Source organism: Tachysurus vachellii, chromosome 11, assembly GCF_030014155.1.
Source record: "Tachysurus vachellii isolate PV-2020 chromosome 11, HZAU_Pvac_v1, whole genome shotgun sequence".
Lineage (NCBI taxonomy): Eukaryota > Metazoa > Chordata > Actinopteri > Siluriformes > Bagridae > Tachysurus > Tachysurus vachellii.
Genome location: NC_083470.1, coordinates 12067097 through 12086280, shown reverse-complemented (window position 1 = coordinate 12086280; position 19184 = coordinate 12067097). Strand labels below are relative to the sequence as shown.

The following is a 19184-nucleotide window of genomic DNA, read 5'->3' as shown; positions in this document are numbered from 1 at the left end:
TGAGTGGCCTAGGCAGAAGTAAGTTTGACTCCAGTGATACAAATGCAACCATAATCAAGCATTTGCAGTGCTGTGCCATAATGTTATGAGCCCTATTTATGCTGCATGCACTGTGAATGTTGTCTTTCGCTGAGTTCTCTTTAGGTACCCCAAATTTATGTTCATGAGGAAAGTCATGATTGTATTATGACTCCTGCGACTACCGCGTTCAGACACGTTTAAATGGCAAATCTATGTTCAGGACAGACTGAGCCATTTAAAATTCAGTCTGACCTGCAACCATTTTTTCCTGATATCACTTTCTACATGAATTAATGACTTACATGCATAAAATTGGAGACATAACATTCCTATACAGTTTTTTTCAGTTGGTCTTTCTGAGCATAATGGAAAATCCGCAGCTGCTCCCTCTGGGTCTGAGTTTAGGTCAGTCAGCTCTATTGAGCTTTATGTTACTTAGCAGATCTATCCTTCCCTTCTTCCATGTCCTGTCCAAACTCAGTAGCTCTTTCTATCCTTCACTTTTCATGCTACAGCACCTCCACAGCATGATTTTAACTTGAGCTGAGTGCAGGCTTCTCACTGGACATTATTGGATTTGGTAGATTTATGGTGGATCAGTCCTAAGTGTAGAGTCTGTGGTGCCAGAAGCTGAGCTCAGTCATATGGACACAGAGTTTGGCCATCACAACCCTTACACAGATGGCAGGGTGAATTAATGTTGGTTAAAGTCCCATTCAGATTCTTGTTCTCTTTTTTATGCCATTATTATGGTTATTTTTCACCACAAGTTATCAGGGATATCACAAAATTGTACAGTGTTAAAAAATGGATTGGTACTAAAATGGGCATTACAAATTTAACACCCAAACTCATTTTCTTGGTATTCCTGCATATTTTAAAGAAGAATAAGATGAAGCTATCAAGAAGTATTTATCATTTTAACTATTATTCTTATCACTGTTATCAATAATGATTTTGCATAGTCAAACTCCTTATTAGTAGTTATTTATTATTTATACTCCTTATAGTATAAACGTTCCTTATAAAAATATTATATATCAAAATCATAGAAATATTTCACAATAAGAAAACTACTGAACTCTTCCACATTTTTTAGCATTACCAATAAAATCAAAATGTACTTAATTGGTATTTTAACGGGGGGCACAGTGGCTTAGTGGTTAGCACGTTCGCCGCACACCTCCAGGGTTGGGGGTTCGATTCCCGCCTCCGCCTTGTGTGTGTGGAGTTTGCATGTTCTCCCCGTGCCTCGGGGGTTTCCTCCGGGTACTCCGGTTTCCTCCCCCGGTCCAAAGACATGCATGGTAGGTTGATTGGCATCTCTGGAAAAATTGTCCGTAGTGTGATTGCGTGAGTGAATGAGAGTGTGTGTGTGTGTGCCCTGCGATGGGTTGGCACTCCGTCCAGGGTGTATCCTGCCTTGATGCCCGATGACGCCTGAGATAGGCACAGGCTCCCCGTGACCCGAGGTAGTTCGGATAAGCGGTAGAAAATGAGTGAGAGAGAGTGGTATTTTAACCAATTTGTCTAACGTTTAAAGGTAGTATTCACCCACCTGCATAATTTCTTGCTAGCATGATCCTTATCTGCAATTTCAGCTGTAAGTCTTTAAAATCAGATTTGCAAGCCTGAATCCTAATATTTTTGCCCATTCATTTGCTTACTCAAGTTCTCTTGGATGCTGAATGTTTTGGAACTGCAATTTTTGCCTTGTCACATGTTGTCTTTAGAACCAAGGTCATTTTTCTCCTCTTGCCACACTTAGATACTTGATTGATTCTTGTAAACATTGTTTCTCTGGAATTGTTTTAACAGCTCCTTGGTTTTCCTGTTTCTACTTTAGGCTTTATAATAATATACAGAAAGTAATACAACGTCAGTTGGTGTCAGTTTTTATGCAACAGTGCAGATAGTAAAAAATAATATTAGCCTATACAATTTTTGTGTTTGCTGTAACATCATGGCAAAATCAAGTAAAACAAAGCCGGTGTGGATTTGTATAGAAGATAAATAGATGATTCATTCATTCATTAATTCATGAGCAGCAACTGCTATCCTTTTCCGGGCCACTGGGGTCCCATTGACTTTCATGTGATGAGAATTCACAGTGCACACACATTTGCAGTCATACCTAAGAAAAAACCTACATAATTCATATGAGAATCTTCCAACAGGAAAAAAAATTGATTTGTGTCAATGTTAATAATGTATCAATGACTGATAAATAGCAACTTAGTAACATTTTGCATTAATGTTTGATAAATGATTTAAAAATAGCAGAGTCAGAGGTTTAGTTCTTACTGTAAGCAGCAACTGACTGTCATGCTGACAAGGATCAAACTCACCACCTCTGTATCTGGTTTACTGCATCTGTATAGAATCTGCTGCTCCTAACCTGACCGTGTTAACACTAGGCATCTGTGTGCCATCTAGCATGTTTTTTTATTGGTTTTGTGGGACAGAATATCAGGATGGAACTGGAAGAATCCCCATGTCATGTCTGAAATCTTTGGCAGTAAGTGCATTTGAGTTTTCTCTGAATAAGTGGCAAAAAAACAACTTAAAACAAAAACAACTTAACGTGGAAAAGAAAAGAAATTGTTATGATGTGGGTTCAGTATTGCAGCATATAATGTAGCACCTTATGTATGGAAGCACAATCTCAGTTCCAGCCTGCAGCTTTCCAGTTATGTACAGGTGGAACACATAAGCAAAGATAAATTGCCTTTGGAACAAAGTTTACATCACATTAACAGTCCAAAACGCAACAAAAGTAAACTTTTATTGTCATGTGTGTGGGGGGGAACCCTTTAATTTACAGAACAAGTTATCTGAATCTGAAATCAAACTTGACATTCTTGCTCATTTTCCCCCTCTCTTATCTTGTCATTTAGCATACACTCATGAAAAATCTGACTCCACAGTTGAACACAGTTTTTTTTCATATCTCAGTTCATTCATATTTTTGAACTTTGTAGCATACAATCTGTTAATCTTTTTGAAGTATATGTACATCATTTGCAGTGAAAATGATTTCATAAGACTGTATTTGGCACAATTATCAAATTAAAAGAGTGGTGAAACAAATGTGGTAGAGGTTTTCAAATAAACCAACCAAGACAGGCACTTAATTCATACTGATATGGATATTTGCTGACTTTTAATCAAATTAGAAATCAAATTAGAGATATATAAATCCAGAAAATGTATGTCATATCTCAGGCAGGGCTTGACATGCATGTTGACACCATGTTGTGCCTTGGTGTTTTTGTTATGCACATTGTACTAGAAACCATTACTTAAAAATCCAAATTAACTTGAACTCTGAAGACACAAGCTGAACTTAATTCTAGACTGTATGAATTTTAATTATGGCCATTTAGACCCAGTGTATGTTTTAACTATATTCACAAATTTTGCACTAACAATATTAAATTGAAACACGGCTGATGCCTATAAATATTAGTTTGTGAATCATATTCCTGTCTATTAATTTGCATTTCAATTATTCGTCTTTTATTCCCTGTAATCAGTGTTACAATAATCAGTGTTAAATTGGCAGACAATTAGAGATAACAGTTTTAGGAACAGTGCAGTTTACAGCCTTAAAGATAATAGAAATGTTATGTGGATTAAGATTCTGCCTTTAATCATTTTTTTTTTCATAAATGTGATAAACTCACTGAGCTGCCACTTAATTACCTTCAGTGGGACTTGTGGGTGTTATTAGAATCATTGAGTAAATCATGTAATACCACTCCTCTCATTTTAAAACCCTCTTCAAATGCAGAGCAGATGAGTGCTTTAGGTCAGTTGTACATTTGTATTAACTGCCATTTGGCTTAATTTGGTGGAAAGTGAACTTGATCAACTGTAGGAGTGACATTTTTCATTGAGCTGTTCATCTCTGACCATATCATGCTTGATGTGGCTTCCTCCCTAGCAGTCCCTCCCCACTTTTCCCAAATCCTCTCCCACATTCATACTTGGCATAAACAATCACTCACACATGCGTGGTAAAAAGATGATAACCAAGAGTCCATCCCTTTCCCTCCCCCCAGTTTGACGTTAGTCCATAGTCCATATAATACACAGGAAATCACACAGAGGTCACAGTTATTTTACAAAAGATAGAATGCCTGAAGCAACTAAAAATGTTCTACCAGGCATTTTTGCTTGTTACAAAAAAAAATCACTCCCTGTTCACCCGCCCACATGCCCTCCCTCCCAAACACCAATATGAGCACTTATTCTTTTTTCTGATCCTTTCAACATATGAATACACACAATATCACCAACCTTTACTTGCATCACTTTCTCCAACCCTTAAAGATAAGAAGGAAAAAAAATAAATGTCTCAAATAATTCCACAAGGATGAAGGAAGTTCCTTTTAATTCCACTTGGAAATCAAGTTTTGGAATTCAAGTCTTTCCATTGAACTGTGCAAAACTGTACACATTAGTGTCACAATTTGGCAATTAGTTTCCAGCTAGTTTAGTGCCCTTTTGATGCATTTTTCTTCTTGACCTCAGTTTGTATGGTTGTGACGGGGAGTGAAGAATGTCCTCCAATAGTCAGCAAAGACACAGTGTTGTTTTCCCCCCGACATTCACCCCCACCCCACCCCACCCTCCCAATGTTTTTAGAGGCATAGAGCTGTCAAATCCTCCTTACATCATTAATATTAAACCTTCATAATAGACTAAGGCAATAGATGCAAAAAAAAAGAATTCTCCCCATTTTAGTATGGATGGGTGGATTTAGCTCTTGGTGTAGATGCCATTCATTTTCCTGATATTCTATTTTGTTTGTTTCCTCTTCTTTTTATTTTTTAAATTTGATCTTGCAAAAATTGGAGCAGAAAGGAATTAGACCATCCCAAGCTGAACCTGACTACCTCATAAAAAGTCAATTTCCTGCTCTCTGTAACATTCAGCTAAATATTACAATCGCTGTGTCTACATCATTCTATCAATCAACATTCTACTTCCTGACCCCCCCTCAACTAACCCCCACCCCACCCCACCCCTCCAACACAAAACCTCCCCAATACAAAAAACACAACAAAAAAATAAGCAAACAAACAAACCATTTCACTGATCACCACTTTCAGAAGTTGTGTGCAAGATATTATCATCAGGCCAATTAATCAGAACATTATCCATATCAAATTCCTCATCTCTAGTTACACTTGTTTCTAAAGGAATTATTAAATAAAATAATGTGTGAAGAAAAGTCTGAATTTGTCTTCATTGTGTTCAGGAATGTAACAACGACAACCTTATAATAAACCATTTGTTAACGTATAGTCTTCTTGGATATCACACTTCATTCTGTTTTTATAATAGAATATCAGTCCAAAAAAAGCAATTGAAGTATAGGTGTTCTGAATTTTCTCATAATACATATTTCTTTTACCCTATAGAGAACTGTTTTGCACTCAGTGCTATGACATTGAATTGGATTCAAGTAACTGGTAATTTTGTACTGTTAAACATCACATAGGATCAGCCAAAAAGAATGAAATCTCAGTTTCAGTACTTTTAGTACATTCATCTAATTAGGGGATTTTTTTTTCTAGAACATCAAAAGCAGGCAAAAATTTGAAATGCTTTCAAAAATGATATATATGTGTGCTATATAGACAATTATAGGCAATTTTAAAGGTTTCTGTTTTGATATCAATGTATGATTCATGGATTCAGCAACCACATCAAATGGGAAATAGTCATTTTTAAGCACTTAAAAACTTTCTTCAGTGGAAAGTAATTTATAAATATTACCGGGACACAAACATGATAAGTCATGCGATGAGTGTCAGTACGATTACTGACTAATAATCTTCAAAGATAAAACTAAAGATTAAACTCCAACTCGTTTGCAGGTACAGTATAGTTCTGTACTATGCATCTAAACCTCCAAGAGAATCAAAGTGTTCTACAGGAAATTTCATCCTGACTTGCTCAAAATTTGCTATAACATACCAAATTTGAATTTCAACTCTCATGAGTTTTTTTTGGCCCATGGCACTTTAAGATTTAAGGATACATGCAAATATTGTTTGATTACTGTAATATATGCATTTTTTAGCAGTTATAATTTCAAATAGAAATTACTATGCCAAAGTGAAGTTTTGAAGCTTAATGGTACATGATCACTGAATTACTTGAATTACTGTTAATGACATGTTTAACTATTTTCTCAGATCAATCACATTTCTGATCCTCATAAACTCATTACCACCAATGGTTTGTTATGAAAACAGTTTTTGTCTTTAGAATGATAGCATCATCAAGGCTGTAGTAAATAGCAATGTTTCTCAAAACATATTTGTATTTGATTTAGTGCCTCGCATTTTAACCCTGAACCTTTTCCCTTAATAATAACACAATAAAAAAAACAATAAAATAAACTTTCAATGAAAGAATTCATCCCACATGTCTCCATTTTCAAATACCTTTTAAAACATATTAACTGTCCAATTGTGACCCACCCAAACAGAAATAAAGGAAATGATAACAGAAATGAATAAACACTTGTCTTTACATGACACAGTAAGGCTCACGGGGTAGTTGAGGTTTAGTTCTACAACAGGGAGGCAAATGGGCCAACAGACCCTTTTTGAGGTCCTTGTTAAGGAAAAAGCAGATAATGGGGTTCACCCCTGCTTGGGCGAAACTCATCCACACCGTAGTGGAGAGGTACCGGTGTGGGATGGTACATGCTTTCACAAAAACCCGCCAGTAACAGGCCACAATATATGGTGACCAGAGCACCAGAAAAAACAGAGTGATTACGTAAAACATCCTGCCAAGCTGCTTCTCTGCCTTGAACTCCTCCATACCTAGCAGCCGTCGATTCTGGTTGTGCAAGTTCTGCCTGATACCCAACAGGGTAGGTGGCATTGGGCCTCGGCCGAAACCTGCAATCCAATTGGCTGCTGCCTGGCCAGTGGCTCCAGGCCCATGAAAGGTCCAGTTTTGGCTGATGGCAGGTACCATCTGGACGGGCTTCATCTTGCGGTGCTTGTACTCGAAGAGCAAGAGCTTCATGTAGACCACATGAGTGGCTAGAATAAGCACAGCCAGCATAAGCATGAATCCCAGTGTGTCATTGGCCTTAAAGTACCGGTGCTCAAAAATGCACTGATCTTCTTCACGGATGAATTTATAGGTGCCCACGTCAAATACGGGTGGAAAGGCCATAGCAACTGACAGAGTCCAGACCATACACACCACAGCAACGCACGTCCAGAAGGTCATACGCTTAGAGTAAAACCGATGGTGGGCAATGGCCATATACCGTGTAACACTAATGCAGAACAGCATGAAGGCTGCATGAAAGCAGAACAACACGGCCATGAAAGCCACCACCTTGCAGCTGAGTACACTGTAGGTCCAGGTTGAGCCATTCTTGATGGACACCAGTACAAAGGGGAAGCAGACTGCAGACCGAATTGTGTCAGCCAAGCAAAGATCCAATAGAAAATAGTATGGGGCCTTGTGTAGGGTTCTGTCCCTTAATACTAGCAAAGATACCACCAGGTTGCCCACTAGGCTGATGCATATGATCAGCCCTAGCAGGACAAGCTTGATATAGGTTGACACAGCTGACGAAGGCCCTCCATTCACTGTGCCACCTGTAGTAGCCACAACTGCTGCCAGGGGGTTATGGGACCCATCACTACTCTCATTTCCGTTGGCCATACCTCTTGCTGCTCTGACAGAAGAGCTTTGTTCTCTCCTTTGAACCAACACCTCCTTTACAGTCACCTCCTCCACCACCTCCTCCTCCTCCACCTCCTCCGGTTGAGTTGTCTTTCGTCCACGTGGTTGCCTCTCTTTGTTGTCTCACATGGAACAGGAGAAGCTGGTTCTGCATTGCCTCATTTTGCAAAGTTCTCTTTGGAGCTTGCTTTCAAAAATGTCTCACCTCCTGACCCTTCACAGCACCTAGAAGCAACGAGAAATAATTGTTACTGTTCAGGATAAATGTTCAAAATCTCCTAGACAACCCATTTTGGAGATAATTTGAAATTTTTTAATGAAAAATAATATTTCTTCTATAGTTTCCTGTTATATGTGGCAATTGTGCCAAGATTGATTTGATGGCTAAACAGACAATATGCTAAGGTGTCCTGAATGTTGTTAAAAGAAAATAATGCTTGGTATTGCAATTTGTATGATAAACGAGCAAAATTACATAGACCTTTAGATTTTCTTGTCTGCCAGTTGAGTGTCCTTGACCTTTTAGACTGTAAAGCTCTGTTATTATATCAGTTACATTTTTTTAGTTATTTTAACACTTTTTAAAATTTTCCTACAAAAATCTGAAAATTCTGAACTGTTCTGCATCCTTGGAGCCCATACCTTGCTCTAACTTGCCCATACCTTATTGCTAGCCTTTTCTTCTCATCCACCAGAGACAGAATATAGCATGTTACAGTCTACAAAGTAGCAAATAGCCACAATTTTTCCTATTAATTCTACCAACAGTTCAAACACATGTCTTCAATCAAACTATTAACTGATCTTGAAAAGCCGTCTTCCAAATGCTGAGGAGTGTTTGGTGTCTATTGTAAAACATTAATGAATTCTATTCCTCTGGAGCCTCAGCTGGTACATTCTCACCCCGAGCCTTATTCATTTAGTGTAGACCTATTGCAATGCTGCAAAATCTAGGCAAGATAATTCACTTTCATGCTAACTTTCTATGTGTGCAAAAAATACATACGGATGCAATTCTTGTTTCATTTAATTTGGTCTAATTTAAATTATCTGTATATGTTTATGCTTAAGTCACTCTTTCAGGGGTTGTTTTATTTCAGCTCCAAATATACCTGAATCAGGTAAGCCTTTTGATGGTTACTAGTGTTTCTTTGATGCCTGGCCAAAATTAGCGAGATTTAATTCCTGCCAAACTAAAAGGAGGTCAGGAATAACAAAAGAAATGGATAACAAATATCACTGCCAGACCTACTGTACTGTTCTTAAAATAGTACACTGGCAAACTTTAAGTATTTGGGTTTACAAATTTGTTGTAAACCATTAATTTAGGTGTACATCCAAAACAGAAAGATTATGACCAGAATTTGGCATCTCTCTAAAACTTAGGTGGATCAGGGGCCACACATTTGTACATGTCAGTTGTAAACATAAATCAATCAATAGTCTCCTAAAAGGGAAAAGCAGGGCTCCAGTAAACAGCTGCTGTAGCATGCTGAGGAACATCATCTGCCTTGCTCTCTGCACAGAGCAGATCAGCTGTTCCCACCACATGCAACATGGCATGCCAGCAACTAGTCTGTCACAGTGATTACCTCACTTGTTGCTAGGCTACAACACCTAACATCACGTTTGGTGTGTTGCATGTGGGTATCTCTGTAAAGAGAGAGGAGAGGGATGTGGAGCAGGCAAGAGAGGTGGGGGAAGCTAATCATTCATGATCTACTCTGAGGCTGAGAAACCATCAAGTTAGATGTCATGATCCAACAGGAAAAGCAGAGAAATGGTTAAATGCACGTCCAGAGATTACAGATGCTAACAGGAAAAAAAATTAGCCAGTATAGCGACACCGCTCTACTTACGTGCTGACACTGACCATTTCTATTGAATGGCTACCAGATTTTTCCTCAGAGATGTCTGCAAGACCCTCTGTGATTATTACAAAGTGTGAGACTCCAAAAGGACAGAGAACAACCTATTGTTTTAAAGCAGTCATACTAATGTACTTCTGTTACAGCAATTACAGCAGCTTGTTGCTAAGCTACAGGATCCTTCTGCCTCATGCAGTGTGGTGTGTGTGTGTGTGTGTGTGTGTGTGTGTGTGTGTGTGTGTGTGTGTGTGTGTGTGTGTGTGTGTGTCTTCGTACAACTTAATGTTTTCGAATTTGTATGTGCTGAACGAGGTGGGAGGGATTGCTCATCAGAGGCAATCATCTACCAAAGGAAAAAAGACTGAATGTTTTGTTTTTGTGTAGCGGCAAATTAGTCATTTAGCAAAATCTGAAATTATCAGTTCTGTTAAGAAAAACAATATTAGTCTAAAATAGTTGAATGATGAATAGTCCCTCCCTCCCTTTTTTTAGCTAATGTAAGATGTAACTATGCTAATTTAAACAGCCAAATCAGTTTAATGTTATACCTTTGAATGCTCATTACACATTTAACAAAATATTTTTAAATATAACAGTTGGACACTTGCCTCATTACCGCATAACAGTAAAGTCTTTACAAAATCTGAAATAGATTTTAGATTGTCAGGATTTTGTCAGAAAATCACAGAAACTGGGAACTAAACGTTTGTGAATTCTGGTGCCCACCTGTTATTAACTTGTAAAATTGTGCACTTTTTATAAATGAGTTTCTTTGCTCTTTGGGCAGTTAAGGGTTCCTCATCTTGATAAAAGGCTTCTACTTAGAAGAAAACACTTAAGAGTTTGACAAAAAACCTTTAAGGATTTCCCCAAAGGGACAGCCAAAGAACCCTCAAGAGTTCTAGATCTGGCCTTTTTTCTAAGAATCTGTAATGATGCCTAATGGATGTCATCTATGACATAAAAACTGTTTGCAACAGGTTACATTATCTTGTTATCCAAAAACATTTTTTATCCTACTTCCAGGAAAACTTATTTTTTTACTTACATTATTATACATGGTAAAAGAAGCTAATCACTGTTGGACTGAAGTTTAAAACCCATTAAAAAATAGACACCAGTTTTACAACAGATCAAGCTGTCACATGGTTATGCAAACTTCAGTGCATCTTTCAGTAAATGACATGCAAATCCTCGAAAATCAAATCATCATACAAACTATACAATTCAGTTCAGTTCAGATATAGGTACTGTTAACAAAAATGTAAAAATGAATAAAATCTTACAAATATAGTTGGCTTTCATACACCCTGAAGCAGTCCAATGATTTAAATGTAATACTATGACATATATGTGAGTGTATCATTTTTTAACACTTATATGAACAATGTAATATATTAGTTTACTAGACAGGTTTATGGATCCCACACCCATCCTCAAGCATGACCACTGATAAGAACTCTAGCTTCATAAATGTTCAATTTAAATCTACACCAAATGATACTGTGAAGCCAAACCAGCGACACAGTTTCTAAGTAGGCATCCTTATAACCGCGCCATTACGCAAATCAACGTGTACGTGTAGGCTTTGTAGTCTGGTTAGACTGAAATTTTTTGTACTTATACCGTGTGTCAGTTCAGGGAGGAGTCGGATGGACTGTTGTTAAGTCTGTATAGAGGCAGAAGGCCGCGCTATAGTTAAAGGCTGGATAGCAACAGCAGAGAGAGTGCGGCTAAGGGCTCTTACTATGGGAGGAGCAGGCGACACGGAATTCACCAACCAAAAGCAGACACAATCAATCCCACTGTCCCATACCTACCATTCGTTTAGAAAACGGTATAAAAAAATCTCATTAGGCCATTTTTCTGTATCTACGTTTATGCTAGGGTTTTTTGTGGGAACTGCGCTTTGATGCGCCATTTAAACATTAATACCGAATAGTGCGTCCAACCTGCAGCTGGTGCTCGATTTCATTCGGGCTGAATGTTATTATAATGATTCATTTCTGAGAGAGAGAGAGAGAGAGAGAGAGAGAGAGAGAGCTGGCGATGAGAGAAAAGCAGACAGTGCTAATGCGTCCAAATGCCTACGCAAAAGTGCAAACGACCTGTATAAACGTTTAAAGCATACTCATACTCATACAGAGTCATACTGATAGTGTTTATGCTGATTTCTCTCGAATTTAGATCTATGTAACTCCATGGGCCTCTTTAATCCAGGTACACAATACAGCAGCCGTGTGCGTATCACGCTGAAATAATAACACTTATTTTCAGTTAAGAAGATACCTTTATATCATTGATTATGCGACAAGAGATGCTACTTTGTCTATCCTTGAAAGGTTAAGAATTTCCCCGAAGACTGTATCGTTATAATTGTATAGGTTATGAGGTTATCCTAATTAGTCTAGCTTCTTTTTTTAAGGACATTTTTTTTAGAGAACAGTGATGAATGTGAGTCCGAAATGGAGATTCTACCTGGAAATCTCCAGTTTGTCCTCAACACAATGGCTTTGGCTTGGACAGCAGGCCTGAACGGGAGCTTGTTGCAGTTGTCAAGAACCAAAAACACACAAAAGATGCAAAAATTGTTCTTTTCCAAATGGAACACCTCGCTCAGAGAATCAAACATGAATCCAAATGTGTGATCCAGTATCGACTGTCAATTCGTTTACCAGTAACAGACCCGGAAAAAATATGATGGATGAAAAAAAAAAAAATAGAGAGAATTAATGAACAAAACGGTTACGTCTGGGGAAATAACACAAAAAAAACTGTTTCGTGTCGAAATGCAAGCCCAGTTGTTCAGCCAGGGGCTCGTTAGCTTATGTAAACACGGGATTTAAAAAGCAGAAAATGTCGTTTCCTTTTTTTTCGTGTGCATGTCATGTCTTCGGGTTTTCCATAAACGCTAGCCTAAAGCCTCATCCGTAAATTCCCATCGCACTGTGGTAGAATAAAACAAATACATGGACACTGCTAGACGGTTATATTTCGCTTTTATGGTAGCCTAATGTAAAATCCTGTGATACGCGGCAGTGTCATGTTGAGGTACGCAGTACTGTGTTCATAACGCCTTGGCGCTCCCTAATAGCATTCCAGCTCAAGATGATGCTCCCTCACAGTCTTCATTTCCATCTCTGAAATTTTAAACGGAGCTGAAGCCGTGTTCCTCCGCCACAGTTACATCCACACAGCTTGTCTTGAAACGGGTTTAATCTGTCTGGTGAGTTAAGCATCTCCGCGTCTCCAGCGCTGTGATCGTTGTCCTTTCGCCCAGTGCGCTCATCCTCCTCCTCCTGTGTGTGGATGTGGAGGCTACACGGCGCAAACAGGCGCCCTATTTAAAACACACAGACGCCACATACTGCCTTGGGTTTAAGAAAAAAAAAGAAAAAAAAAGCCAAAATAACTATATTATGGTCGTAGGTCGCAAATCGGTCTAAAGGAAATGCGGCATGGTGCTCAAAAGCAAAGAGAAGTCATTAAACTTCGGAAAATTGTAATGTAATGAAAATGTTCTTTGCTGTACAGTGAATAGGAAAACCCGACTCGGCATTAGTTCGGCTCTCTCTCGGCTGTTTACGGGAAAAGCCGAATGTAAGGTGCAATGACATCGGGAAGGTTCGGCCAAAACGCGCACTACTGCGTGCTTCACTGAGGAGTCCATGTAAGATCAGCACTTCCCTTTACTGTAACGTAAGAATGGCACTTTAAGCTAGCCTGTGTTTATATTGGCCGAATAAAGAAAAATTATACACAGAAAATACACTATGCTGTATGTTTATGGACACCCAGTATACAGTATGTGTGGGTCATCCCAAAGTTGATATTACGAAGTTGGAAGCACACAGTTGTATTGGATGTCATTGTATGCTGTAGCGTTATTTCCCTTCTTTGGAACTAAGGGGCTCAAACAAATTCCAGCATACTTTGGGATGGATTGGAGCTCTGACCGCACTCCAGGCCTCCTTGGAGAGCCTGACTTGATTACTGAAGTACAACATAGTTAACGCATAAAGCTTACAATCACTGGACTGCTTTATTCTGTGCAGCACAATATATTTCACTCACTGAAGATGTTAACTCAATGCTAAAAGATATTGTCAGTATGTCAGGGTATTTTACAATTTTGTCATCATATTATATACTTTTACAGTAATGTGAAGCAGAAAATAGGAAGAAACAGAAATAAATAGGACCTAAAAGAACATTAAATTAAATTGTTCCTCATTTACCTTCTGATCATTCACTCCTGTCTGTCCAGCAAGTGAATTTCATCATCCTCACATTAATGTTTTGTCTTGCAATCCAAATCCACTGTGAATCCACTGTGACCAGCAAAGACATGCAGTCATGGGGTTGTGTGTTAAAATATATGGCCCAATGATGAGATAGTGGATAATTATCTCATCATTGGGCCATACATTTTGACACTGACACCATTCTCTGCCATAGCTCTATGCCATAGCTCTAGATATTAGATTATTTTAGAAATGTATTTAAATTCAATTCATGTATTTACAGTAAACTACAGTTGTTATAGACATTGCTATATTACTGTAAGCATACACAGGTCATACCTGGCAGTACTAAAAGAGAAAGAGATTATGTAGTTACCAAAATAACAACTGTGCACCTATGAGGCCTTAACTGAATGTACTGGCACCTTTATTCATTCACTAGTTCTCTCAGAAGGTACATTGCAGAGTTGTTTCATGCCAACTGAAAATAAATGTAGTGTATAGTATTTGACAGAAAAAGTGCTTTAACATTTAAACTCTGTACGAATGATATGCATACACACAGACTGTAGCTTTTAAGAACATGTACAGTATATGAGAACTTTAAAGCAATACCAAAACTTTGACAAATTTCAAATAGCATTCGACCAATCTGAATAAATCTTGAAGAGAACCTCTGAATGCTAGGGATCACATAAAGTGACGCTTTAAAGTTTGTGAACCCTTTGGAAATTCCTATATTTCTGCATAAATATGACCCAAAACATAATCAGATTTTTAAACAAGTCAAACAAAAAGTAAACAAAGGAAACTCAATCAAACAAATGAGTCAACAATATTATACTTCATAATTTAATTATTAAGAAAAAATATCCAGCATTACATATATGTGACTTGCAAAAGTATGTGAACCTTTGCTTTCATTATCTGTTGTGAGCCCTTGTGCAGCAACAACTGCAAGTAAAGTTTCCGGTAACTTTTGATCAGTCCTGCACAACAGCTTAAAAGAATTTTATTCCATTCCTCAGAAGAAGAGCTTCAGCAATTGGATTTTAGTGGGTTTCCTAACATGAACTGCTTGATTCAGGTCCTTCCACAATTTTTCTTTTGGATTAAAGTCAGGACATTGACTTGGCCATTCTAAAACATTATCTTTGTTCCTCTTTAATCATTCTTTGGTAGACTGACTTTGGTGCTTGTGCTCGTAGTATTGGTGTATGACCCTTTTTTCTTGAGATTCAGTTCATGGACAGGTGTCTTGCTATTTTCATTTGGAGTTTACTGGCATAATTCTGAATTCATTATTCCATCAAATGATGGCAAGGTGTCCTGGCCCAGATGCAGCAATACAGACCCAAAGCATAATACTACCTCCACCATGTTTCACAAAAGGTATAAGGTTCTTATGCTGGAATTCAGTATTTTCCTTTATCCAAAAATAATGCATTTCATTTTAAAACAAACAGTTCTATTCTGCTCACATTCCTCCACAATTCTTTTCCAATAGACCTCTGGCTTGTCTACATGATCTTTAGCAAACATCATGGGCAGTAATGTTCTTTTTGGAAAGTAGTGGATTTCTCCTAGTGGCACCTCTGCCTTGCACACCAAGGTTGTTCAGTGTTGATTTTGTTACCTTTTCCAGCCTGATGAGCAACAATAACCCTTTTTCTGAAGTCCTCAGAAATCTCCCTTGTTTTCACTATGATCCCCTTCCGCAAAAACATCATGAACATCAGACTTTGATATCTCTGTTCTTTAAATAAAATAGGACAGTCATGGAGTCCTGGAAATCAGATTTGACCTTGAAATTAAGTATTAAACCTAGAGGTTCACATACTTTTGCTTTTCACAAATATACAATATTGGAACATTCATTCATTCATTCATCTTCTACCGCTTATCCGAACTACCTCGGGTCACGGGGAGCCTGTGCCTATCTCAGGCGTCATCGGGCATCAAGGCAGGATACACCCTGGACGGAGTGCCAACCCATCGCAGGGCACACACAAACACTCTCATTCCCTCACGCAATCACACACTACGGACAATTTTCCAGAGATGCCAATCAACCTACCATGCATGTCTTTGGACCGGGGGAGGAAACCGGAGTACCCAGAGGAAACCCCCGAGGCACGGGGAGAACATGCAAACTCCACACACACAAGGTGGAGGCGGGAATCGAACCCCGACCCTGGAGGTGTGAGGCGAACGTGCTAACCACTAAGCCACCGTGCCCCCCTATTGGAACATTTTCCTGAATAAAAAGAAATAACAAGTATTATATATTTGTTTGACCTGTTTGATTGGGTTGTCTGCTTTTGGGACTTGTGTGAAATTCTGATGATGTTTTGGGTCATATTTATGCAGAAATATAGAAAATTCTAAAGGGTTCAAAAACTTTCAAGTAACACTGTATTTTAGAATGGGTTATATTTTCACAGGTTTGACCATTATAACGATGCAAATCAGTACTCCTGTCTATTTGTCTTAGGGAGCATCTCCAAATTGCATAGAGTAGAGGTGTGCTTAAGCAATTGTATCAGTTCCTTGGGGAAAAAGTATTAACAATCAAATATTCATTAATTCATTTAACATAATCAGAGATAGAGTGCCCCCTGTAGTGTAGTTTTAGCAACGCCTTATACATTAAACTTTGTAAGGTGCATTCGAAAGTTGTTTTGCGTTACATTTAAAATAAATAAAAATATATATTAATAATAAATGTTATAAAATTCTGAATATATTTAATACTAATCAGCAAAAGACACCTTGTGTCTGTTTTTTTACCTGTTTCCCTTTTTTTTTTCTGAAGAAAAGCCATTTTGCAGCTGCATTTCTTCAGAATGATGACTGATTACATAAACACATACAAAATCCACCTGGCAGGTCAGTAGACCTGCTTTGTTAAACATTGAGCCTATTCCACCTTTTGGAGTGTCTTTGAAGAAAATGAGTGTGTTTGGTAAGCCAGATCACTCAGTAGGCCCTTGTTGCCAGAGTATTAATTCTATCTGTAAGTTGCTGGTAAAAAGGTGGTTTGTCTCTGCATGACATAGTGCCCTTATGGCTGCCAGAACAGCTGTTGGAACTGCTGGAAGCCCTGAGAACAGATGGCCACATCACACAAAAAGGAAAAAAAAAATCTTAGGACATACTGTACCACTCAGCCACTCACTAGAATTAAACACTGATTATGCAGTGGCCAGGTAACTTTAGGAGAATTAAGTGAAATCCATTCTATATTTGTTTACATATATGTATATTTTGTGTCCATGCAGTATATGTACATTACATTACATTATTGTCCAGTACAGGAACACCTGTACACCCGCTCAACCATGCAATTATCCAATTAGTGAATCATGAGCGAGCTTCAGCTAATGTTCATATGAATCATATCAGAATCAGGAGAAATGTTATCTCAGTGAATTTGACCATGGTATGGTTGTTGATACCACACAGGCTGGTTTGAGTATTTCACAAACTCCTGGGATTTTCACACAAAACAGTGTCTACACAGAATGCTGACAAGCTGAAATGAAAAGTGGTGCTAGGCAAAAACAGATCTGAAGGCATACTGACCACAGATTCACTAAAACTGGACATTTACAGATTGGAAAAAGCAGATAATTTTTCCAAACTTCTTGTGTCTGCATGGGTTTCCTCCAGTTTCTCTGGTTTTGTCCCAATGCCAATAACATGTCAGGAGATGGATTAGCTACTCTAATTTTACTATAGTTGTGGTTCAGTGTGCTAAATTATACTTGATGCTCTGTGATGGACTGGTGCCCCATCCACAGTATGTTCTCACCAATGTTCTTTTAGGTCTTCCATGGCCCAGGCCATTATAAAGCTGTTTCTGAAGCACTGCTTAATGGATGAAAGCTCACATAATTGTACTGCCGCGAAGAGCAAAAAGAACAGTTCTTTTAAGTTTCAGAATTTTTTTTGTATTATCAGTAAATTATTTTATACTGTAATTTCAGCATGTACGTCTTTCTGTCTGTCTGTCTGTCTGTCTGTCTGTATGTTTGTATGTATGTATGTATGTATATATGTATGTGTTTATGTATTTATGTATGTATGTATGTATGTATGTATATGCATGTGTGTGTGAGGGTGTGTGTGTGTACTTATCTCTGTCTAGAAAATAAGGACATGTTTCTGAAAAGCTTATGATTCACGTAAACGAAAGTGTTTGTCATTGCACATTTGCCAGCACACATGTTTTGACAGAAATAAAAATGCACAAGTCAACTTACAGACACTGTGGTAACATTTGCTAACCACAAAAAAAATAAAAAATATGAACAAAACAGGCCGTCAGCATGACAGTGCACGTCATTTGCCGCATAAGGACAGTCCCACAATGTGATGTTTTCAAGATTTTTGTTGTCTTTCCTTTTGTGGTTTATTAACTTCTGCACGTGAATTTAAATTGCAAACGTTTATTGTGTTCAACAAAAACACAACTAAAGGAAATTTCCCTTATGTAAAAAAATTGTATCTTGAATACAGTTGATGACTGTGACACTGCTGGTAATAACAGCTGTGGTGTTAATAAGAAATATAATATTAATAATATAAAAGAAATGTGTGTGGTGTAATATGGTCACGTAATCAAATTTCTTGATTTTTGACTTATGTCCTGATTCACACACTCACGCAAAAGAAAATGTACACTCTTTTCTAATAACCGTATTGCAATGGCAGTGGCATAAGCACATCATACTATAACTGAAAAGCTTATATGAGTCATTGAGTTTCAGCTGCACATTATATGAACTTCGCACATACAAGGGAAAATAAGTCAGAAATGCTTATGAGTCAAATGCTAAACATAATTAGAGAAATCTAACATGTGAAGGATAAAAATTGGTAGAATAAATTTGTAGCCTTAATCCCTGAAACTGAAATGGGATTATATTTTATGAATCAATAGAAAATGCCCTATAATATTGACAGAAAAGGATTTTTTATTTAAAAAAAAAAAAAGATTTGCAAAATGATTTTGTTCCTGGAAGGTCCCGAAGTTTGTTAGAGAACAAACCTAACAGCCAAACCAAATAGAATAAGGATCATCAAGACCGAAGAGCTATTAGAACAAGTCCAAGACAAAATATTAAAATAAGCAAAGTTTGGTTATAAAATTTACACTTTCATGGCTTTTTGGCAGATGCCCTTTTTCAGAGCGATGTACAAAACTGCTTTGAAGTCATCAATGAATACATTAAAACTGGTTTACTAGATCATAGACTTAGGATTCCATCATCCTAAAACTATGTTAGGAGGAATTATAGCATTTTCTTTCAATATA

At 37.8% G+C, this 19184-nt stretch overlaps 1 protein-coding gene across 1 annotated transcript; it reads right to left on the bottom strand.

Annotated features, from left to right (window-relative positions):
* Nucleotides 1–5323: 5323 nt before the first annotated feature.
* On the bottom strand, nucleotides 5324–12949 carry gpr173 (G protein-coupled receptor 173). The gene is made up of 2 exons (XM_060881383.1): nucleotides 12099–12949; nucleotides 5324–7977 (listed from the first exon to the last, which is right to left on the bottom strand). The coding sequence occupies exon 2, from the start codon at nucleotides 7729–7731 to the stop codon at nucleotides 6568–6570; it is 1164 nt and encodes a 387-aa protein (XP_060737366.1). The 5' UTR covers nucleotides 7732–7977; nucleotides 12099–12949; the 3' UTR covers nucleotides 5324–6567.
* Between the last annotated feature and the right edge of the window lie 6235 nt (nucleotides 12950–19184).